The 24,124-nt window shown below is 52.1% G+C and overlaps 2 protein-coding genes across 10 annotated transcripts in view; both read left to right on the forward strand.

Moving 5' to 3' along the window:
* RALGPS1 (Ral GEF with PH domain and SH3 binding motif 1) overlaps positions 1 to 22,963 on the forward strand; it is a 275,705-nt gene extending 252,742 nt beyond the window's left edge. For 3 of the 9 annotated variants that reach the window (XM_032418861.1, XM_032418863.1, XM_032418860.1), the window contains 6 exons: positions 8,159 to 8,242; positions 9,542 to 9,647; positions 11,436 to 11,528; positions 11,702 to 11,807; positions 14,515 to 14,606; positions 18,224 to 22,963. In XM_032418861.1, coding sequence (XP_032274752.1) covers positions 8,159 to 8,242; positions 9,542 to 9,647; positions 11,436 to 11,528; positions 11,702 to 11,807; positions 14,515 to 14,606; positions 18,224 to 18,253 — 511 coding nt within the window. In that variant the 3' untranslated portion in view covers positions 18,254 to 22,963. The remainder of the gene's footprint in view (positions 1 to 8,158; positions 8,243 to 9,541; positions 9,648 to 11,435; positions 11,529 to 11,701; positions 11,808 to 14,514; positions 14,607 to 18,223) is intronic. The other 6 variants (XM_032418858.1, XM_032418862.1, XM_032418855.1 and 3 more) reach the window with 4 other exon arrangements.
* Positions 22,964 to 23,970: 1,007 nt separating this feature from the next.
* The window catches only part of GARNL3 (GTPase activating Rap/RanGAP domain like 3), a 143,461-nt gene continuing 143,307 nt past the window's right edge, over positions 23,971 to 24,124 (forward strand). The window contains exon 1 of the mRNA XM_032418943.1: positions 23,971 to 24,090. Coding sequence (XP_032274834.1) covers positions 23,990 to 24,090 — 101 coding nt within the window. The 5' untranslated portion in view covers positions 23,971 to 23,989. The remainder of the gene's footprint in view (positions 24,091 to 24,124) is intronic.

The raw sequence follows: 24,124 nt of genomic DNA on the forward strand, positions 1-24,124 counted from the left end.
CTGCCCTGAAAGAGCCTCCAGAACACATTTCAGCAAAGCAGAGCCTCCCTTCTCAGAGACCCTACCAGCTGGTCTTGACCGATGCTGTAAGAACACAGCCTTCCCTACACCTTTACACTTGCGTGGGCGGACAGTGACCTCAGACCCACAGCCAATGGTGCAGGAGAGGGCTGTCCCCCAACACCCCCAGAGGAATGAGGTGTGAGAGAGGAAGAGGTCCTGGCTTCTCCAGTCCCCAGAGGCCAGGCCAGGGCAGGGGCAGCACCTTGCCCCACAGCCCTGAAGCTTAGGGGCCACAACCTTCAATTGCCTCGTCCACCAGGCCCCCGGCCCTGCTGACAAGCTTGACCCAGGCCAGGAAGAGAAATGGAGCCAAATGCCAGCATGAAGGACAGGGAGGTCCCAGGCCAGTGACCCCTGCCACCAACACACACCCCTCCGTTGGTCTTCAGGCACATCTCAATCACCCTTTTGCCACTATGACCAGGCAGGCAGGAGGGTTCCTGTTGTCCGACGGAGCACGGGGTCATTGGCCTTGTCTTGCAAGTTTGCCTTCCCTGAGGTCTCACACACAGACATTTCAGCCTGGCAGCCCGAAGGCAGTCCTTGAGTGGGCAGCCAAGCTCAGGCTATACCCAGTGCTTTCCTCGAGTGGCCAGCCTTAACGAGCGCCCACGATAGAGCCCACAAGAGTCCTGGGGACCCTTTGCACTGCTCTCTCTGAAAGCGGGCCAGGCGGAGGGATGATAGCCCCACTGACCCTGTTCTTGCTAGGACTGTGCATCGAGGGTTCAGGGGGCTCAGGGGCCAAAGGGGGCTTCCTGCTGCAGCTCTCATCCTGCTGTCCCTTCATCCCTCTCAGCCTCAGCAAGGCCACAGGGCCTGGGGGGGGGGGGGGGGGGGGGGGGGGGTGGAAACAGACTAGCCGTGAGGTGGCCAGATCAAGGAAGAGTTGGTTCTGCTGCTCTAAAGACCCTCCCCTATCTTCAGGGCCCAGAATGAGGACAGAATGGTGGTCCTGGGTCAGTGCCCTCAACACCCGGAGGCCAGAGTCACTGGGGCTGGGGGTGAGGGTGGGCCCCCTCCTCTCTTAAGACCCTACCTCATGTCCCAACCTGCACCTTTCTCGCCTCAGTATCCTGGGTTGAGGACAAAGGTTTCCAGGAGGACCCCGATCACACTGTGCTTTCCCAAGGAGAGAAGGCAGGTGGCCCTTAAAAGGCATTTTCAACATGTACTTAATTAACTAGAAAGTAGGGACTGTGGACACTGCCCTAGGCTAGCCTCGAGCAAACCTCAGGCTTCTCAGAAATTCAAGAGGGAAGGGAATATCTTAGGCCAATCAGCAAGAGCTAACAGGTGCTTCTTTTTATGCCTGATTTGGCACTAAAGAGAATAAAAATATTAGCCTAAGTTAATTTTAAATGAAGTTTTTAAAAATAGGAACAAAATGGATGATAGAGGTGAACACATATGTATGTACAAAAATATGCAGTGTCACTCATCTCGGTTCTCTCTGAGTTCTAGGGCCACTGAATAAATTTCTTTCCTTCACTTTTTTTCTCTATTTTCCACATCTGCCACAATGGGTACATGTTTCTTTTATACCCAGAAAAAAATTAACATTTTTTTAAAAAGATATAATCAGAAATGTTTACTGATTGGTTTTTAAGAGGTAACATATGAAAGCATGTCACAGAGTTCGTCACGAAACCCTGGGCCATTCGTCTTCTCTAGTCTGACATTAGCCGTGTGTGAGGAAGGGCCGCTCTCCCGCGAGAGACAGGCTGGAAACAGGTGGTGCAAAGACAAGGATGCAGAGGGATCCTTGGGGATGGGAGAGGCCCGTGTGACGACCCTCTCAGAAGCAGAGCTATTTCTCCTTCCTTCCCAGGGAGGCGAGGGATACAGGGGAGCTAGTCGCAGCTCACGGTCGGGCTGGGAGGCAGAACAAATCGATGATTTGTTCACAGAGGGACTTGAAGTTGTGCAGCACTCAGTGGGACTGTCCAGTGCAGTGACCCGAGTCAGACTGCGGGGTCAGGGGTAGCTTCCGGTAGAGGCAATGGTTAAGCAGCAGCCCAGAGACACTAGTGAAGAGGACCACCGCGGGCCCTCGAGAGGGGTCCAGGGATCTGAGGAGGCCTGAGTCATGTGCCAGGATGAGAGAGGTGGCCCAGGGATGCTCGGTGTGGCTCTTCAGAGTCACTGCAGGAGAGGTGGACTCTGGGATGTGTCCAGGTCTCCGAAGTTCTTAGTGTGCCTCTCCATCGAAAGATCACAGTCTGGCTTCCCCACACTGCCAGTAGTGCTAGGAGGAGCCTGGGGTCAGGACAGCTGGCTCTCAGTGACCTTGGGCCTGTCTCTCAACCTCTGGGCCGCAGGAGCCTCAGCTCTACAGCGAGGATGCTCCCAGGAAATACTTAGCACGTAGGTGGAGCTGCTCCGTTTGGGAACTTTTTGACATTTTCTCGAGTTTCACTCAGTGGGTACCCTTGCCAGCAAGCAGGGGATGCAGGGGTCTCAGACTGGGTGGGGTGAAGAGGAAAGTCCCCAAATGGCAGTTCAGTCATCGTGGGACAGATGAGCTACCATGAAGGCAAGTGTCCGCCAGCCGTGGTCGGCCTCCAGGGTGACACCGAACCGTGGGGATGACCCGTTTAAGAGGCTCCTGCAGGCAGTCGGCCCCGCAAGTGCCCCAGGGCGCCGAGGAGGGTGGGTGATGCAGTGTTTCCCTGCGTGAGGTTTACTTGTTCTTCTTAGCCGGTGGAATCTTCCAACACCCTTAGGGAAACCCCAGGAAAGTAGAGTCATGGCAGCAGACCCCCAAATCAGAGCTTTTAAAGACACGCTTTTCCTTTCTTGAGACGATCAGAGGACTCTGGCAGGTGGCCCAGGTTTGCCAGGGTGCAGAGGCCCCTCCTGAGCCCCACACTGTGCAGCATTTCAAGAGAGGGAGGGCCGCTCTGGAGGCAATCATGGTGGTGAGGGGTCCCTTTAACTGAAGGGCAACACGAGAGTGGCTGTTTTCAGGGTGACTTTCACGGAGGGCCTCGCTGCCTTCCTCCCACCCCCATGCCTGAGGCCCAGGAATCCCCCAGGCTCATGTCCCACACCCACCCACCCCTCGGTCTGGTTTCCCCAGCCCCATCTTGCTCTGTGCCTCCGGTCAGATCCTCTGCCTCCTGTGGCAGCCCCATTGGACAATGTGCCAAGCTTCTGATGTGGGTTCCCCCAAAGATGCCACCTCTTGCCTTGCTTTCAGCAACAGACACTGAAGTCTGGAAAATGAGGCTCCACCCAGGAGCTCAGGCTCCTCTCAGAAAGAACAGCGGGCAGCAGTCCCTGGGCCTTTTGCTTGACCTTGTCCTTGGGCTGGGCCCTGCCCATAGCGGCTGTGGCTTCACGGGTGGCTGAGAAATCTCAGCCCACAGCCTCTCTGTCCCATACCTACAACCCCTCAGGTTCAGGTCCTAGACAGTGGGCAGGATTTCTTTCCATCTTGAATCAGTCCTTCTCCACATATATCTGCTACAATCCCCTCTCTCTCTGCAGACCAGATTTCTAGACTTCTCAGCTCATCGAGGGGAAGATGGACACCTCACAGCTCCCAAGTTTACATGTTATACCTTCATCCAGCCACAGAGCCTGACTTCCCATCTCTCACATCTGGTTCCTAATTGCCATGAGAGAAAATCTGATTGACCTGGCTTAGATCAGGTGTTGTTCTATCCACTCAGCTAAACATGCAGTACTTATATGGCTCCTAGAGTCCCACTTAGTAGATCAGGGACATTACCCAGAGAGGAGTGAGTGAGTGGCTTATAAGCAGTAAATAAAAGTTCTTTAGCAAGTACAGCTGGAAGGGATGTCCCAGGGTCTAGCAGAGCTCAGAGTGGCAGCTTCCTGTCTGCGGATGAGGTGAATCTTCAGAAGTGGCTGGGGGACCAAGCTCTGGCTAATGGGATGGCTTCCCATTAAGGTTTACCGGTGCAGGTGGACACTGTTGATGAACAGCATTTCCTGTGCCCTTCCACAGGCACATTCATACCTCAAGGGGCTCAATGCACTTGAGATAGAAGAATGGGGCGGAGGACCCTACTTCTGCTAAGACGAGATTACTGAGACCCCAATGTAATTATTACCCAAGACTTCTCCCTATTCCCCAACCTCCTTAACCAGTAACGGGGACTCGGGGCTTTATGAAATTTAATCCCCATGATGCTACCTAATGTGTACCTAGAAAACTGTTGAGGGGAGGATGCCTTTCAGACCTGCCTTGGCTAGTCTGAATTCTCATGATGCTGTTGGCCCAGGCAGGACCCTGGCTCCTTCTGCCTCAACAGCACTACCCACTCTTCCTCTTCCTAGTGTTGTGACCTTGGGCAAGTTACTCCACCTCTCCAAGCCTCAGATTCGTTATTTATAAGGTGGGGATAAGAATAGTGCCTGCCTGGGGCGCCCGGGTGGCTCAGTCGGTAAAGCGTCCAACTCTTGATCTCAGCTCAGGTCTCGATCTCAGGGTTGTGAGTTCAAGCCTCGCATTGAGTTCCCTGCTGGGTGTGGAGCCTACATAAAACAAACAAACCAAAAAAAATAGTGCCTGCCTAACAGTATTCCTGATTTTCAGGATAGAAACCCCCAGTGTGATTAGACAAGATAATAAACAAGTACTGCTTAGCACATTGCCTAGCACCCATCATCCCCATCACCACCCCATCATCCCCATCGTTCCATCCTCATTATCCCCATCATCACTGTCACTTCATCATTCCCATCACCCCATCACCCCATCATCTACATCATCCCATCCTTATCATCTCCGTCATCCCCATCACCCCATCATCCCCATCATCCCATCCTTATCATCCCCATCATCTCCATCACCCCATCATCATCACCATACCATCATTCTCGTCAGCCCATCCTTATCATTATCACCATCAGCATCACACTACCACCACCATCATCATCATCATCATTTTGTACACCATTTGGGACTGAAGTATTCTACTTGGTTGCCAGCCTACATCTTCCCCAGACCAGACTTCCCATGAGTAGGGTTGCCTGCTGCATCCCTCCTCCCCACCACTGCCCAAGATCCATCCTTGAGAGGAAATAATAAAATGGCCTTCCTGGGGTACATTCCACTCAGCCACATTCTGCTCCCAGCATCATGCTGGGAAAGGTGTCCATGGTTCTGGAGTGGGAACCCCCATGTCAGTCCAAGAAATCCCCTGATTTCTGAGTTCACCAGGTACCACTACCCATTCATTTTGCATTTTGTGGCCCTGAACATTCAAATAAGTCTTCTCAAAGCAGGGCCGTGATCAGATTGGTTCCAGTCGCTGAAGATCTTGGCTCCTCTGTGCTGATTCTAGCCTGCTTGGGCCCAGCCACAGTCACCCCAACCGCCACAACCCTCCTCCAGCCCTGCAGGGCTCAGCTGGGGAGGAAGGCTGCCCACCACAACCCTGACTATTCTGAAAGCTGGCCTTGGGGAAAAGTCACCATTACGCTGACCTTCAAGGCCAGGGTCACTCCCCCAGGTTCCAGGGAAGCAGGCCCTGACTTCCTCACTGGGAGCAGCTTGACAGACATAGGCCCTCTGCTCACACAGGAAAGCCAGCTTCCCTTTGTGAATACTTGCGTCTCCATCCCTAATGACAGGCCAGTGCGGTGGGATGCGTGGCTTCACCTCCCTGAGCCTCTGTCTCCTCATCTAAAACAGGGTGGGAATGGTGCCCCTCACAGAGGTGGGAGGAGCGGTGGGTCTCATGGTCAGCAGTTGATAAATGGCAACTGCTCTGAGGTGCCAGTCAGTCAGAACCACCGCAAGTTTACTCCAGTGCAGAGACCAAGGGCCGAGGGCGCCGAGGGGTGGTCCCATCCCAGGAGATCGGGGGCCCTCCAGTCTCACAGACACTGACAAAGCCCGACCAGCGTGAGCTGCAGCAGAGACCCGAAAGGAGTGGTGCCTCTGAGAGGAGAATGTCCCGAAGCCACCCACAGGGTAGACCCAGTCCCCGGGGCAGCCTCCCTGCGACTCTGAAAGGCATGGGAGGAGCCTGGGCAGTAGAGTCAGAATGGGTCAAATCCTGGCTTACTGGGCTCATGCCTCAGTCAAGTGTCTTCCCATCACTGAGCCTCAGTTTCCCTATTCTGGGGAAGATAATGTGTTTAAATAAAGCTCCAGTGAGATGGTGAGTGTTGCAGCCTTGCACATGTGAGCCCTCACTCACTAGTGATCTCCGCACCCCTGCATTCCCCCCACCAGCCCAGTGCACTGGGGGGCAGCCCACGTGGAGAAAGGCTGCTTAAAAGGCTAGACAGGTTGGAAGATGCTGATTTAAAGCTCTCTGTTGACAAGTGTCAGTCATGCAAACATCTGTTGAGTGTGCAGCCATGGACTCTCTCAGAAAGGAGAGAAGGACGGAGGGAAGGTAAAAGTGCCAACCACATCCCCCCAATGGTGGAACTACTGGACATTGAGGACAGCCCACTGTCGTTGCACCTTATCCTTGGGCACCAGGGCAAAAGGACAAGAAGAAAGGTGGAGAAGAAGGGACCAGAGGACCCAGCTCTGGAAAGGGAGGCTCCATCTCAGACTCCAGACAGGTGGCAGCTCAGAGCAGGAATCAGATCAAACGAGGAGACGTCCCCTGGGCACAAGGGATGTCATCGCAGAACGGTTTGCTGTCGGACCCCGCCCCGACTCATAAGAAATCTCTGGTAATGGCTGGGGAGGAAACCAACCTGGAGGCAGTCCTTCATGAGCCCTCCGAGCAGCCTGTGTCAGCACGGGGTTATACCAGGTTGGGAGGTACTCAGCAGTGTTCCGGTACCGGTGGAAATCCTGGAGCTTTTCATAAATTACAGCAGATTAGTCATGTCCCCTCACTCACTGCATTGCAAGCCTCTTTCTGAATGGAGGGGAGGGAGGAGGCAGTCCAGCCTGTGGGCTGGGAGTTGGGCATGCCAGGGCCTCATCTGCGCCACGGCTCGTGGTGGGGGTGGGGTCAGCCTGTGACCATCATCTGTCACCCAGGTGTGCTGGGGAAAGGCTGAGATCCGTTACAGCTGAGGATGTACCTGAAGAGAAGGGGCCGATGGGCAGCTGGCCTAGATGGCCATCAGACCCCCAGCAGCCCTGAACTTGGGCCTCTGTACAACAGACCCAAGATGGTCATCAAGAACAGTTCCTTCTCAAGTGGAGGACCGAGGGGAAGGGAGCCACGCGACCCTCCCCTCAGAGGCACCTGAGCTCACTTATGCTATGATGGACCTGCTGCCATGAATGAGCGCGGCACCCCCCGCCAAGTGTCCAGTGCCATGGGGCCGCATGCAGCAACCTAGGACTGGCCACAGGGAACCGCAAAGGCAGTCTCGACCTTGTCTGACCTTATAAATTGGGTTATATCCCTGTTTGGCCAAAGGGGCAGGAAAGCACCGGCCCAGGGGGACGTGCTGCAGGGGTGAGCAGGTGGTTGAGGACCACGTGGACACAGGAAATCATCCTGCTAAAAGAGGAAAAGGTGAAGAGGAGAGACAGAAAGACGGAAGCCTCCCCCCCAAATAGGTTAAACTTCTGCTTACTCTGGAAGCTGTACCTTTCCCTGCAAAGGCTCCCTGCTGGGGACACCAGGTGGGAGAGAAGCCAGAGGAGCAGCCTACAGGGAGATGGCAGGTACCCGGCGGGGGCCAGCAGAGGAGGCCGTCCGGTGGAGAGGACACGGCAAACAGAGGAATTCAGCTGTGCCCTGGTGAAAGGGGACGGTGCACACGCCCCCCTCCCCAACCCAGGCCCAACATGCAAGACTGCCCTCAGTTCTGTGTGCCCTTGTAATTGGATTTACCATGGCCTATTTGGGCTGGACGGCATTTTCTATTAAACATGTCAGCTTCACATTGGGTCAGTGGGTGTGCCCTGATTTTAGTCACCCCCTGACACTGATGGAGGCTCTGGGGGCGTCGTGTTCACTGACCTGGCAGCTCCAGATGTGCCCCAGATGTGTCTGCAATGTGACATAGGAGGTGCAGGAAGAGCTGGGGTTGGAGCCTCCTGAGCTAATGCCCACAGAGTCTGGGATGCCCTTGCTTCCTCTGAGTATCTAGTTGTTCCCAGATGTTGCTAAAATTCACCCCTTTTCCTCTGAAGCAGGGGACGTCTCTATGCCACGCTAGGGCCCAACTGGCGGGTTCCAGTTCGGAATTCTCCCAGAACCCGGAGCTGCGTCTACAGGTATTCATTTGTTTGTGTGCTCATTTACTTGACAACTAGCTCTAGGCTGTTTGTTGGATGACAAGAGCGCTGTGCTCGAGGCTACTGGATGAGCCAGAGTCCAAGAGGCTACTGCCTCAGGAGAGACAGAGACTGAACCGATAATCCCAGATCCCTGATGGTCCCAGAGAGGAGGTGGGGTGTTCTGCTAGGGGAGAGCAGGGAAGGCCTCTCTGGAGAAAGGACTGGAAGAGTGATAGGAATGAACCAAATACAGGGAGGGGAGGTGTAGGGATAATAAGAGCACCTCAAGCCAAAGGGAGGCAGGAAGAGCAGGGTGGCTTGGGGACTGAGAGAGGGGAGGGGTGGAGATGAGGCTGGGGAGGTGGGGGTGGGGGGTGGGGGTGGGGGGGTGACAGACAGTGGCATGACCGGGTCATCCTGGCCGTGGCATGGAGAGCTGGAGAGCGTGCAGGAGGAAGGCAAGAGTGGCCTCAGGGAGGCCAGGGGAGAGCATCAGGCAGTTGCCCAAAGGAAGAGCAATTCTGGCCTAAGGTAGGGGGAGTGGGATGGCTGAGAGGGGCAGTCAGGCATATGTAGGACTTGGGATCAGTACATCCTTGGGATTGAGTAGGTTGCAGGGGTGGAGGGGTAAGAGGAGAAACCCCCCAGGTCTCTGGTTCAGGCAGCCGGATGGATGGTGGTACCGTTCACCCACATGTGGAGGAAGAGCAGCTTGAGGAAGGGCGCCAAGTTGAGGGAGATGCCTATGGAAGGCACCTACCCAGTGAGCCGAAGCCACCCAGAGCCTCAGGGCAGGTCCAGGCCAGTGCTGCACTTGGCTGTCTTTACCTGTAGGTGGCGCCCGAAGCCCTGAGGCAAAGGCGCCGGGCTTAGCCGCTGGCTCTGGCCCCACTTCTCTTCTCGCTCCCCCGCCACCTCCCGCGCGTGCCCGCTGCCCCTCCAGGCCGCTGCCAACACAAGGAGGGGCCGCAGGGGCCCCAGGCTCCCCAGGTGGAGAGGAGGGCGGGACCACAGGGAGGGCCAGGAGGAAGCCGCCGCAGAGGTCAGGAGCAGGTGGCCGTGCTGCTGGGCCCTGGGCTATGAGGAGCTCTGTCACCAAGCCTCGGGCCTCGAGGCGCCCCGAAAGGTGAGGGAGGTGAAAGTTTCCAGCTGTGGCCAGCCCAGGGCCACCTGCCCCGACCCTGTCGAGTCCTCTGGCCTGGCACAGCATCGTGCACTTGGCAGTGGGGAGCTGTGAGGGAGAGGGTGCCTGAGCGCGGCTCTTCCAGGGCTGTCTGACTGGTGGTCTCCCCCCAGCCCCACGGGCCCGTGCATCTGTACGCTGGGGAGCTCAGCCGCAGTGCCCACCATGGAGGGTCCTCTGAGGAGGAAAACTCTGCTCAAGGAAGGACGGAGACCCGCGGTAAGTGCAGGCCCTCCTCCGTCCGAGGCAGCAGGGGCATCAGGGAGGGCCCTGGGCTCCGGCCCTGGCTGTGCTACGGAGTGAGCAAGGGCCTCACTTTCCACATCTGTAAACTGGGATAAAATAGTGCCTATGTCGTCGAGAACTCAGCAAGACTGTCACATGCACAGCCGTGCACACAGCGAGCACGCGGTGAGCCAGACCTGTGACGAGGGCGAGTGGAAGCCTGCAGACCCCTGGGCGTTGGGCTGGAACTCCCCCTGAGAGGGTCGACACAGCCTGCGTCGTGTCCCCAGCTGCAGATGCCCTCTCTCCCCGTGGCAGCATCATCTGGAGGCCTTTGAGGCTCTACCACTAGTTCCTGGGTCACCTGTGCTGGGCCCACATGTCGCTGGCTCCATGACCTCCACCCATGGCAGGGCCTCAGCCGCAGGCAAAGACCCCTGTACTGTTCCACGGAGCATCCATGCACGGGTTTCCTGCAAACGGCCCGTGGGCTGCACCTCGAGGCAGTGTCTGCTCTGGCCCCTGCTTGCCCTCTCCACTGCCCACGGAGCCCCCTCCTGCCTGTGCCTGCCGGAGGTGCCAGGGCGGCAGCCCAGCTGTCACCTCCAGAGGCTACCCTGTCTGGAGGTGCCAGGTGGCTCGTGGGTAAGGAGCGTCTTCACCCCAGCCCTGGGCCGCACTTTGTCCCTCGGGCCCAGATTATCACAGAGCATTCTGTGACGTGGGGCCCTAGATCTGGCCTGTTGTACGGACCTGCCTGCTTCTCTCCCATGCTCAGAGTCCAGGCCTCGGTCATTCTGAGCCAGGGCGAGACAGTGTCCCACTAGCAGAGTTTTCCCAAATGCTGGTTGGCCCAGTAGTGAGTGATGAAATCAGTCCAGTGGGTCATGACCGGTATTTGTGAGCAGAATAGAATAGAATGGAAAATGTCAGTGTTCCATAGAATAAAGGTAAGTATTGTTTCATGAAACTTCTTTGAGTTCAACATGTATGTGCATGTGTGTTACACACACGTGCGAGTGTCATCAAACACGTCTGAAAGCTGGTGCTTTCACCATGGCCAGCGCTGGAGCCGCGTCCAGCGTGGAGAGGGGTCCTGTTGGCTGCGATGCAGAACGGTCTGCCTCGCTACACTCAACCTTGTTCCTTTCAGGAGACGATTCTTGCTTCGCCTTTGCAAACCAAAAGGCTCGTCGAAGTGATTTTCCCTAAACCAAGGAGCAGAGCCCCCTGAAGAGAGAATCCCAGCCTTCCCGCCTAGAGAAACAGAAAGAATACCTATAGCTCTGCCCTGTTGGCTTTCCCCCTTCTAACCCTACAGACTTCCCACGTGCTGCCATTCAGTCTCAGCCCGAGCACCCCAGTGCGGATACTATGGTTCGCCTAGGCTGTGGTTTAGCATGTCTGTGTTTTAAACATGTTTCTCCCCAGGACCTTCTTGGACCCAAGTCACCTGAACGCATAGAAATTAAGCCTTGACATTGCCTTAAACAAGGTGAAAAAAAATGAAAGGCTCTTGGAGTAAAGGAGCCAGAGAGAGGAGGCCGGGCTTAGGGCTCAGAGCTCAGAGGCACTGATGGGGAGGGTCTCCCTCCTCCAGGCCCCGGGCGGAAGTGACACTGATGCATGAGGGGCCCGGAAGAGATGAGGCCTGCACTGGCCTTGATTGGGAGGAAGGGTTCACCATTCCAGCCATGTGACCGTGTCTGTAATCGGGCAGGGAGGGGGGGACTCCACCCCACCACGTGCAGCGTTGCCACTCTGCCTCCCCTTCCTCTGTAGCTGTCCTCATGGACCAGGTACTGGGTCATACTCTCGGGATCCACCCTCCTGTACTACGGAGCCAAGTCCTTGCGGGGCACAGACAGGAAACACGTAAGTCCCATGAAAGGACTCTCCATGCTGGGACTTCAGGTAGTGTGACCTGGCGGGGTTGGGGGGGGAGGGGGAGGAAAGCAGGGGAGGTGGCGAGGGTGGGAAGGCCCAGCTCAGCTTCCTCGGGGAGTGGAGGGCATAGGCCTCCTGGTTATACTGTTGTTCTTCCCCAGTATAAATCCACACCCGGCAAAAAAGTCTCCGTCGTGGGCTGGATGGTGCAGCTGCCTGATGACCCTGAGCACCCGGATATCTTCCAGCTGAATAACCCCGACAAAGGTAAGCAGCAGGCCCGGTGCTGGGTGCCCACGACTTCTACCTTGTTTTCCTCTTCTGCTAAATGTATATTTTGAAACAGAACTTTGGGGGCTGCTGCTTTCCCTTTGCTTTAGGTTGTGATCAGAGGGTCCCCACACTAGTCCATGGATACTGCTTCATTTGTGATCAGTGTGTCCACTGGGCATGGCATATGGCTGCAGGAACCCTTTTGTGGCCTCATCTGTGGCTACTGGGGCTCATCACCTTTGAAGCTGTAGCCTCAGGGTCTTGGAATAAATAATATAATGCTGCATAAGGCATGGACCATGCAGCATCCCAGTGGCTGGGAGGGTCTTGGGTTTTGGGAGATTTCAGGGGCACCCCTGACATTACCTGTGCCATGAGACTCTCACAGTATCCTGGTCCAAGGCCAAATCAGAGAAGAGCCCTTTTACAGAAGCCCCGACTTTAACTTGTCTGGTCATCTCCCATTTCCTCCTGGTTCCATCCCTCCCCCATGACCATGATGGATGGAAGGAGAGGTTCTGGGTGCCATCTTGTCCAGAAGCCCTGTTTGCATTGACATTCAGAATAGGCCATGCTATCAAAGAAATGGGAATCAGAACCACAATGAGGTATCACCTCACACCTATCAGAATGGCTACAATCAAAAAGACAAGAAATAACAAGTGTTGGTGAGGATGTGGAGAAAAAGGAACCCTTGTGCATTGTTTGTGGGTATCTAAATTGGTGTAGCCACTGTGGAAAAGAATATGGAAGTTCCTCAGAAAATTAAAAATAGGAATACCATATGATCCAATAATTCCATTACTGAGTAATTACCCAAAGAAAATGAAAACACTAATCCAAAAAGATATTCACCCTATGTTTATTGTATTATTTATAATGGAAGCAACCTAAGTGTCCTTTGATAGATGAATGGATAAGGGAGACGTGACACACACATACACACACACACACTAGCCATAAAAATTCTACACAGCCATAAAAAAGAATGAGATCATGCCCTTTGTGACAATACAGATGCACCCAGAGGGTATTATGCCAAGTGAAATAAGTCAGACTGAGAAAGACAAATGTGGTCTGATTTCATGCATATGTGGAATCTAAAAACAACAACAACAACAACCAAAACCAAATGAATAAACAAACAAAAAGCAGAATCAGACCTATAAATATAGAGGACAAACTGATGGTTTCTAGAGGGGAGGGGATGGGGGGGATGGACAAAATGGGTGAAGGGGAATGGGAGATACAGACTTCCAGTTATGGAATGAGGAAGTCCTAGGAATATAGTCAATGATATTTTAATAGAGTTGTATGGTGATCATAGTAACTACACTGTGGTGAGCACAGCATAATGTATAAACTTGTTGAATCACTGTGTTGTACACCTGAAACTAATGTAACATTTTGTGTCAATTATACTAAAAAAATAGAAAAAGAATAGCTCATGCTTGTCTTCCTGGTAGCCCATGTCACATGACAAAACCCTGAAATACCGGGGTCTTGGGTTCTAGCCAGGCAAAGTCACTGGGCCTGTCAGGTCTCCAAGCATCTTTACATCTTCTCAGGAATGTTCTAGTGCAAGGTTCATGTACATACCAATCACCTGAGGAACTTGTAAAATTTCAGGTTTGGGTTCAGTGGATCTGGGCTGGAGCACAAGCTTCTGCATTTCTAACAAGCTCCCAGCTAATGCAGATGACGCTGCAATAGAGAGACCACAGGGTTCTAGTGTTGTTAGCTGGGAAGTCAAGAAACAGGAAACCCCCAGGGGCCCAGGGACTGGAGAGGAGAGGAGCCAAGTTCTCTGCTCCACGTCTGAGTGATTGAATCCACACACAGCTCACACTCGTCATAGCATGTCCCGATCTGGTCACCCCTGGAATTTCTTCCTCAAGGTCCAGGCCTGGATTATAAGTGGTTTCTTGGGGAAGTAAAGGCTGTGCCTACACAAGCTTGACTTGGGGACCATATGGCCATGGAGACCACAGGCCACTCTTGGGCCTTAGCCCACAGGAAAGCACTGTCCCCAAGCAGAGGGAAATACGACACAGAGGGTGGCAGGGTCTGTGGATAGGATTCAAGGGGTCTGTGAACTTGAGTGGCGAAAAAGAAAATTGCATCTTTGTTTTCTGTGGCCTCTCACGCCTTTATTTACGAGTATTAAACTACTAGAATGTTCACAACACTGTGATTTTATGTCCAAGAGAAACCACGGATATTTTCCTATCACATGTAGTTGCAGATTTCTCAGAGTGGCATTTCTGCTCATCTCTCTGGAATTACAGTACAGTGTCAGACCTGCCCCTAGATCTTGTTACTGGTGCATAAGTAGAGAAACACACCTAGAACTGTCTCACTCAGGTGTTTTTTAGTAGTTTGATAACTGCATTTCCGTGGTATTGATATCCTTTGTATTTTATTTTATGCGTTTTGAAAATGTTATTCTGAGAAGGGTCCACAGGCCTCACCAGAGTCAAATGCACCATGGCCCCAAAAATGGTTAAGAGCCCCGGTCCACAGAGACAGCCCAGAGGCAGCAGAGGTTCTGCCCCTGCAAGCCCCAAGCTTACCTTGGACTGCTCCTGACCTTCCTTGGTTTAGTTAACCTAAGTTCATGTTTATCTTCATGTCCCAGTCACAGGCAGACCCTCCCATGAGACCCTCCCTCTTCCTAACCAATGGTTTCTCTGCCCGTCAGGCAATGTTTACAAGTTCCAGACTGGTTCCCGGTTTCATGCAATACTGTGGCACAAGCATTTGGATGATGCATGTAAAAGCAACAGGCCTCAGGTAAAGTCACCGAAACCCTGCTTGTCTCTGGAAATATCCTCCCCACCCTAGGGACTAAGGGTCCATAGAAAACAGGGCTCCTTCCTTCCCTCAGAGCCTATCAGCTGTGCTCCCAGGCACCGTCTTTTGAGCAACCTTTCTCCATGAGACAGGGCACCCTCTGCTCAGCTTAGAACTAAGCCTGTCTCCAGACCAGAACTGTGAATCTGGTCCCTGTGTCTTTCCCACTAAGGGAAACACCACCAAAACATCCATCGGGCACAGTGTGGTGGCAGGTGCGAGATCACCCCAAGGATCAGGATATAGCATCCATTTAGACCATGTCCCCCAAGAGCTGATTCGTGGGCGTACTCCAGACTGACAAAAGGGCCTCCCTGCCCCATAACCCCTAGGAATAATACTATTCGCTAATAGTAAGAGCCAAACACGGCTGCTCCTCAGTGTATCTGAGCCAGCAGGACCTCTGATCTGTGCCCCGCCCAGGACCAGGCATTATGGGAAAGGCCGAATCCTCCCAACACCCCTGTGAGGCATGTTTCTCTTACGGTCTCCATTTTATGCTGAGGACACTGAGGCTCAGAGAGTGGCAGGCACTTGTTCAAGGTGCCAAGGTTAATGAGATCTAACCCCGGTCGGCCGGCCACCAAAGTCTGCCCCGAGCTCCCCTGCCTCGCACTTCCCAGAGGGTCCCCAGCTCGCTCAGCCTCCCGCAGTCGAGCTAAAGGCCTGGAGCGCAGCCTCGGCTGTCAGGCTGCTGAGAGACATGGCTGCTTCAGCCCTCAGCACCCAGTGGGGCAGGCTGGACGTTCCTGCCCCTAGGAGTCAGCATTTGGCTGCTGGTGCCAGGATTGGTTTTCCTGTCCCTAAGCTTCCCTCTGCATGTTCTCCAGGGATCAGCCAGAAGAGGGCACTGCGGAGTGGGTCCCTCTCTGCCTGGGGAGCCAGCAAGCACCAGAAATTGAGAGTAGGCTATGGCAGCTTCTGGTGGGTAGCAGCTGTGAGGCACCAGTTCTGAGGTGTGAGGGGGGCCTCAGCAAAGGCTGGCATACACCAGGCATTTGAGTCAGGGAGGATGCTGGTGACAGCACAGTCACGGACTTCTGGGCCCCAACGCGTGGTTCTCGGAGATCAGAGGGAGGTCTCGGTTTGGTCCTAATCAGGATTTTCATCTGTAACATGACATGAGAACATATGTGACAAGCTGGTCAGATTATAGATTATGGGAAGCTAGAAAGCAGAATTAGTAAAAAGTTCTCAACAAACTAAAACAGTAGGAAAGACTGAAAAAAGGAAAATGTGAGGTACCACAGAGAAGCTCAAAATAAACTGCATTTGAGTCGCCTTACTCACCCATCTGCCTGCTAGGAATTTGTCCTGGTGATAGACTCACACATGTCCAAAAAGGTGTGTGGTTAAGAATGTTCACTGCAGGGGCACCTGGCTGGTTCAGTCCGGTAAGCGTACGACTCTTGATCTCAGCTCAGGTCTTGATCTCAGGTCTTGATCTCAGGGTCATGAGAGGCGACTTAAAAAAAATGTTCACTGCAGCATTGTCCTTGATAGAGAAAACTAGAAACCTCTGTGACCGTCAGTAAATCCCTATTGTGTGACTCCTGGTAGTGATTAGAAGGACAGAAGCAGATTTGTGTATGGTATCCTGAAAGGGGCTCCAAGATATAAGTAAAAAGCAAAGTATAGGGGCGCCTGGCTGGCTCAGTCAGTAGAACATGCAACTCTTGATCTCGGGGCCATGAGTTTGAGCCCCATGTTGGGCACAGAGATTACTTAAAAAAATAAAAAAAATTTTAAAAAGCAAAGGGTGAAACATTTGTAAGGGTGATCTCATTTGTATTAAAATACATAAGCGTATTTATAATATGTATGTTTGCCTCTGTATACAAAATTCCTAAAGTGATACGCAGCAGATAGCAGGAAACTGGGTCAAACCCATTTGGCACAGCAGGTGTTTGGTCAGAAGGACAAATAGGTTGAATTTCATGTATGGCAAATGCGGTATGCCATGGCAAAGTTTTGCAACTTTTAAGTACTTTTGTTTAGACCTAGGTGAGAGGGACATTTTATTTTTTCTACTTTTTTTTCCCCTTCTATTTCGAATTTACTTTCAACCACATATTCTGCTCTATGCTGTATGTGATCATAAAAAGTTGGCAACAGCTAACTCTTCCAAGCAGATTATTTAAATAAAGCACAGCACGTCCCTGTGATGGCATGCAGGGGCTGCAATGAAAGAAATCACAGAAATGCATCTGTGAGGCACCAGTTCTGAGGTGTGAGGGGGGCCTCAGCAAAATCTCAGTGACTGGAAAATCTCAGTGACTGGGATTGGTTTTCTTTTTGGTGGACTTGCACTTCTTAAAATTGTTTGTACTGACACCAAATACGCTTAAACCTTATTTATAACATGTGTAAGGTGTAAACCACAGCGGAAAAAACCACACCCAGCTCCTTGCCCACCTAGCCTAAGGGCAGGACCTCCCTGGGCCTCACAACACCTCCCTCCCCCAGGGGCCTCTTCCTAATTCTGTGTCCCACCCATCTGCCTGCACCTCCTAACCACTCTCCTGATTTATTTACTGTTCCTTTAAAATGTTAGCACGTGTATTTGATTCCTTAATGTATTGTCTGGGGTACATTTTTAAAAAATAGGACCATAACTGGATATTTTCTTCTGTGACTTGCTTTTCTCCTACAGTGTGTTCCCGAGATTCATCTGTGTCAATGTGTGTAGCTGTCATTCATGTATTTGTACTGATATTTTTTTTATTAATTCTTCTGGCAGTGATCCCAGGAATAATTTCCTGCTTTTTGCTATTTTGAACAGTGCTGCTGTGACCATTCTTATAACTATCTCCTGGTGCAAGGAGATGCATTTTTTCCCAATTCATCACTTTGACCAAATTGACACTAAGATGGATTAGTTTTTGATGAAATCGCTTCGCATCAAATCTCCTGGAACCCTATAGCAGAGCCGGGTGGGGGAGCCTGGGGCTGGGGGCAGCTTTGAAGGGAGAGGGAAGCACCCTGACCTTGGGCTGGTGGTCTCCCCAGCAAAGGTCTCCCCAGCAAAGGGATCGTGTCCTGGGGACACAGCTCTGGGAAGGCTTTGGGGTTCCCAGCATCCTGATCGCTCCTCCTGGTGCTCCCGCTTGTCAGTTCCTGCCACCCCCTCACCACCCACCCCTGCCCGCTGGTTTCCCTTCCAGAGGCTCATGCCCATTCCTGCAGAATTTGCCTCCTCTCCGTTCCAAGTGCAGTTTTACTTTGCCACCAGCCTAGTGAACGAGAGAGCGTGGGCTCTGAGGCTGTGGCCTGCCATTTACTCGAAGTGGGCTTCCCCTCTCTAAGCCTCAGGGTCCTCATCTTTGTCACGGGGATACTTCCCAAACCTGCCTCCTGGGGTGTCGTGAAGACTAAAGGACATGATGATGTCCAGTGCCTGGCACACAGCGGCCGTGTTTCTTGCCAGGCCCTCTTACCCACCCACCCTGCTCATTCGCAGACTCACTGGGAAAGACCTGACCCCTTCCCTTAGGGGCACCCCTCGTCCCATTCTGAAAGGTTGGAACTTTGACAAGAGGCTGAGCTTTCTCTTCCAGGTACCTGCAAACCTTATGTCATTTGAATAAGTCTCTGCAGGACTTGGCGTGACTTCAGAGGCTTCTGGGAGCCCAGCCTGGGACTGGTGGCGAAGCGCATGTCCTGGGCACAGGCTTTTGGCCAGGATGCTGGGTGACTCACGGCCGGACTCAAGGGGCCTTGGTCTGTGGCCTCACAGTCCAGAGGGCTCCGCCAGGGCAGGGTCCACCTGCCAATCCCCAGCGACTCTCATGACACTCATTCTTCAGCACCACCCCGCAGGGCCGTGGTTGGGCCCCAGACAGTGCACCCCACCCTCCCTCTCTGGGCCCTCGTCCGTCCACCAGCTGCTGCTTCGACTAGAGAGCATCCGGCCCACGTTGGGTCTCCCGTGCTTTCTCCTGCACAAGAGTGGACAGTGTTAACCTGCATGAGGGGCCAGAGAGAAGGAACAGGCTATGGAGTTGGCTTTTTATACCCCAAGTGCACGGGGTCGCTCGCCCACAGGGCTGCCTCAGATTTTGTACAACCCCCAAAGCGTCCTCTGCGTGTGCGTGCCGTATACGTGTGCGTGCGAGCGAGTGTGAACTCTTCATGAAACATGCATTTTGGCACAAGACTTGTGACATCACATCCTTCATTCGCTTTGAGGCCCTGCTTTAACCTGACGTGATAGCCTTGTCCGCTGAGGAAGGTCAGAGTGAGAGCCCGGATTCCTCCTATGTTAAGGGTTCCTTGCATTCTTTTACTGTAAACAAACAATGCCTTAAATTGTGTCTTGTTTTCTGTTCCAATGGGTGCTATTCATCTGGAAGGCCTGCTGTCTGGGCCCCCCGGGTCCCTTCCAGGCCTTGTTGCTGTTGGCTCTTCTGAGACAGGACCCGGCTTCAGGACTGTGGACTGGGCTGGCCTGCTTGCTCCCTCCCACCCCTCTCCTGCAGGGTCTGAAAGCCCATGTCTTCTCCCCCCCCCCCCCCCCCCCCGCCCCAGACCATGCCAGAGTGGGGAGTCATGACACTTTCTCCCGACTTCCTAGGAAGCACCCAGAGGCTGCCATGCTCACGCACAGAAGCCGCACAGAAGCCGCTGTGCACCAGCCCCTCCTGGAGGGCGAGGCTTTGCTCCCATCATTTACTGCCGGGGCGGGGCCCGCTGGGATTCCTGGTTCCACTGGGGAGCTGAGTGACACTGAGGCCTTAAGCTCCCCCAGTCTTGCCCCCAAACGCAGTCACCAGCAAGCTCTCCACATCCAAGTCCAAGGGCACAATTGTTGATGACCATGGTGACGAGAGCAAAGCCCTGGGGAGTGAACGGTCCCAGCTCTGCATTCAGTTAAGCACTCTTCACATGGACAATGTCCTTGATCTGTCACTGTCTTTTAAGTGGCTTTTATTTTGCACAAATACATCTTTATTCAAAACAAAGAATAAAAGTTAGCTTTATTTATGGTAGCTTTATCCCATAGCTTCTCTCCCTCCCTCCCTCTTTAATCTGGGTGTCCGAATTCTGAAAAGGAAACCCTGAAAGGGTTTTCTGAATTCCTGGGTCCTTGTTGCTGTCATGGTTTCCGAGCTCACACTGATCAGACATCAAACCACCCTTAAGAGTTTCTGGGCAAGATGCTTCAAAGCAACATCTTCACCAGTAAAGTGTGATAGGTGAATTTTAAAAGTACCAAAGGACCCACCACTGTATTTTGATCAAATGGTGACAACTTTCCTGAAAATTCCAATGAATTGGTGAGGAAAGTAGTTGCCGTCAGGGTCTTATTTTATGGTCGAGGCTTAATGTGCTCAGCAACTAACCCTCCAAAGGAGCAAAGTCTGGAATACTTTTGTGCCAGGAGAAGCTCCAGGTGGTATAGTTGGTGCCATCCAGTCTTGGCCATGAGTGCTCTGCACACCCGTGCACAGCTGGGGGGCCAGATGCTTGCACCCAGTTCACACCAATGACTACTCAAATGGGCATCCAGAGGCCGAAGGAAAACACCAAACACTCCAACACCTCTCACCAGAACCACGCAGTGTTAACGCTTTAACCTACACTGATCTGATTCTACCTGTTAATATTTTTTGAAGTCTTAAGTTTGGAGGATAGCGCAAGACTGGAAAATCAGCTACTTATTTTCCTTGGGTTTCTCCACTTCTCAACTGTCCTGGCTCTTCTCGCATGAAATACTATAGATGCCAATCCAAGAACCTCAGAATTTCAGGCTCCCTTCAGTCAGCGCATTTTCTGCCCTTTACACATTTTTCTTATCTTTCGCAAAAATTTTCTTCTGAGCTGAATTTGAGATAGCACAATTGCAATTCTTTTCAAAATGCAAAATGTTTAGTCTTCTCACTGATTGAGACTGATCCCACATCCCCTCCTAGAAACATTCTTAGCTTGGACTCTTGAAGAATCTGCTTAGACCTTGTTGGCAAAGGCCTTTAGAGCTGGTAAGAACCTTGAATGTACCGGAAGCGTCCTGGAGACAGGCCGAAAGATGCTGGGCTCTCCCAGCCAGGACGTGGGGCCAAGCATTTAAGTGCTGATTATCTTCCCGCCATTGGTTTGTCCCTGAAACAGCGGGTGAGGAGGCCCTCAGGCTGGCACAGAGGAGGCCAGGTACAAACCCCAAAAGGGAGAAGTCCATGGGTGGATCCTCACCCTGGAGGGACGCATTTCTGGTTTTTGCGCTTTGACTGTCCATAATGCACCAATGTTTGTGAAACCATCAAAGGTGATATGTCTTGCATGCATATGCTGGTGGTTGGTTTTTCGTTTTTTTTTTTTTTCTCTTTTGAGCGAACAGATAACAGTGCCCCAAAATGAAAATCACAGAATGCTGTCTACAAAATCGTGGAATAGGTAGTTGGTATCATTATGATGCCCCAAGAGCCTCATGCACCTCTCCCTGGGAATAATTTTTGCCCCTCTCAGTTGGAACATGTTTTATAACTCAAGGTCAGCCAAGTGCATTTTGACAACTGAAATGCTTCATGGAGGATTGATTCAGTGGGGAGCAGTAGAAATAGTGTTCTGAGTGTGCCAGTGAGAGAGTGCAGCCCCCCTTTCCTTCCCTGAAGACACCCATTCATCACCCTGTCTCGCCATGGAACCTAAACAGGAAGATACTTGAAGGCATTCTGTTTAGGAAAGAACCCACTCTCTCTTGCCAACTTAATTTATAAAGCATTTTTTTTCCTTACCAAGATGGCCAGTATTTCTTTCATGATCTTCCTCTGCCACCTCCCGAGCCCAAGACATGTATCTTTTAGGATACCATTTTACAAGTGGAAAACGACCCATGAAAATGGGAAGCCTTTCGCAAGCAGGTCTGATTTCATTCCACAGGTGGGGTCTACAGCTCTGCACCCACATTACTAATGCTTGTAACTGGGTGAACATTGCTAAAAACACAACCTAACTTATTTTGCGTGACTTCATAAATGGCTTTAACCAGCTTCACATCGTACTGACGTGTGATTTCATGTTTTAAATAGAAAAAAAAAAACTACACAAGTCCCTTGGAAATAACATTATCTGTGCAAAATCACCCATTCATGCATTCATTCATTCGTTCATTCATGACTCCAGTGAGTGCTTCCCGTGTGTGCCAGGCTTTACCCAGGATATACTGTAAATGGCTGAGGACAAGCAGAGCTGATCCTTGCCCTCGTGGAGCTGACCACACTCAACGAACAAATAATCCTCACCATGGCATCTCCTCCGGCAAGACCCTGCCTCTCTCCTAACACTGGGTAGAAACCCTGTGCACGTTCCTCCGGAAAGGTTTCAAAACGCTCCCCAGACTGAATAGCCTCTTGATCGGTGAGTTCAGTTGCAAGGAGAACTAGATGCAGTCGCTGTCCTAGAGGCTGGTTGTCGCAGAACACCCAGGCACAGAGCTTTGGTCGGGCATGCTGCGGAGGACTCTGAGATGGAATGAGAGAGTAGGGTCAGAATGTTCACAGTATTTACTCCAGAGGCTTTTTTAGTTTTAATTTCAATGTTAAATGCAAGTACAGCATGAGCGAGAGCTACATTTTCATGGGTGTTGAGAACTTGTACCGTGGACCACCTCAGAGTCCTGTGCTGCACAAGGGTGGGTACACTGGGGGCAGCCCCAAAATCCCTGTTTGCAGCAGCAACGGGAAGGATCATCTGTCCGTTCTATAATCGTTCTTCTCTTTACCCATTTCTGAACGACTGTGACCATTCGGTAATGAAATATTAGTAATTAATTTATTAGTATGGTATAATCTTTAATAAATTTCGTGCCAAAATGCATGGTTTTTCACTTAGCATTCAAAATGTTGCGTAGAGAGTAGTTTTCAATTTCTTATGTATTCCTCAAAGTAAGTTGAAAATCAGTTTCTACATTTTAATTTGTTTCTTGTTAAATCTGTTGCACTCTCCTGGGCTGTCTTTTTTTTCCAGCAGACACCCCCCCCCCCCCCGCATGCAGTTGTGTGAGGACTTTCTCTAATTCTTGTGAATTGTCTCACCCACAATAACCACTGAACATCAGCCCTCAGTGGGATTCTTTAGATTTTTGGTGAAGTATTTTGTTACCTCAGTCTTGTATCAAGTTGCTGTATTTTTCAGCTTGTTACACTGATAATTGTTTCACTAATTAAATACTTTAATGTACAAACATCTTTGTTTACTTTGAAATTAAATGTGTTTTCCAATGAACATTGCTCAATTTATTATTCACGTGCATTCACTTAGTAAACCATTGCTGTGCCAGATACAGAGATCAAGGAGGTCTAGGGCACTCAGAGCTCAGCTTAGAGGTTACTAGAACATAAATGACATATGGGAGCAATGCCTTCAGGAAGGGACAGAGTCAGTGCTTTGGGCACTCAGAGAGGGAGGTGGAGGATCTGGGGAGGGGACTGGGGCATTTGGAGATTCATTTCAGAGATTGCTGAACACATGGAGGACGGGGGAGGCAGGAAGACAGAAAGGAGAAGGAGCAGGATGAAGTTGGGAGAAGCAGCCAACCCAGTCTCACTGAATAAAGGATTTGGGGGAGTAATGGGATCCAGGTCTGAAAAGATATGTTGGGGGAGTTCAAGATGTTAGGCAAAAACCAGAAACCCACTCTAGTTTGCTTAAGAAAAGGGGGACCATCTTACAAGGCTGTCTCATGGAAATGCATGGAAGGACGAAGGTGGAGTCTCAAGGGGCTGGAAAAAGTGGAAAGCTTCCTACCTCTTTCTCTCTCCCCTTCATTCTCTATCCAGATTGGCTTCTCTGCCGGAATGTGCAGCAGCAAAGAAGTCCAGGCATTACAGTGAAAGCACTGGGAAAGTCATGAGGGAGTGTGTGCCAGTTACAGGATCCAAATTGATCATGGGAGCCCCGGCCCTACTTGCCTCAGTTTCCCGGCTAGTGCAATGGCTGATTCTCCAAGCACAGGCTCCCCCACACACTCCTGCGGCTCTGGTCCACCACCCCAGCAGAGCCACACCTCCCTACAAGCCCTGCTTGCTGAGGGGCCCTAACTTACCTCCTCCTCACGATTTAGATGGCACAGTGACCCCCAACTTTACCCAGGTAGGGACGCTGCCCTCAGCCCCAGTGCAGTGCTCAAGGGCTCTGAGACGGATGCATCTGACTTGGGGAGGAGGCGGGGAGGGTGAGGTGCGGCGGTTGTCACACAGCTGGAAAGAGTACATCACATCCAGTCAACACTTGAACCCACGACTGGTCACCTGCAAGACTCCAGCCCCTCATTCTCACTGCGTCAGGCGCCACAAACGGCCACCAGGAGACAGCAGTACTTCCACTTCATGGATGGAGAGATCCGTGAGCTAACGCAGACTCCCGTAAAATGCCTATTTAGCCTTGAGGGCAGGTATCCTACCCCTGAGCATCGTCCTCCCGGGCGCAGGTGAGGGGGTGTGGGCGGGGCCGTGTGGTGGGCG

The sequence above is a fragment of the Phoca vitulina genome, unplaced genomic scaffold (assembly GCF_004348235.1).
Source record: "Phoca vitulina isolate PV1807 unplaced genomic scaffold, GSC_HSeal_1.0 scaffold21, whole genome shotgun sequence".
NCBI classification, from domain to species: Eukaryota; Metazoa; Chordata; class Mammalia; order Carnivora; family Phocidae; genus Phoca; species Phoca vitulina.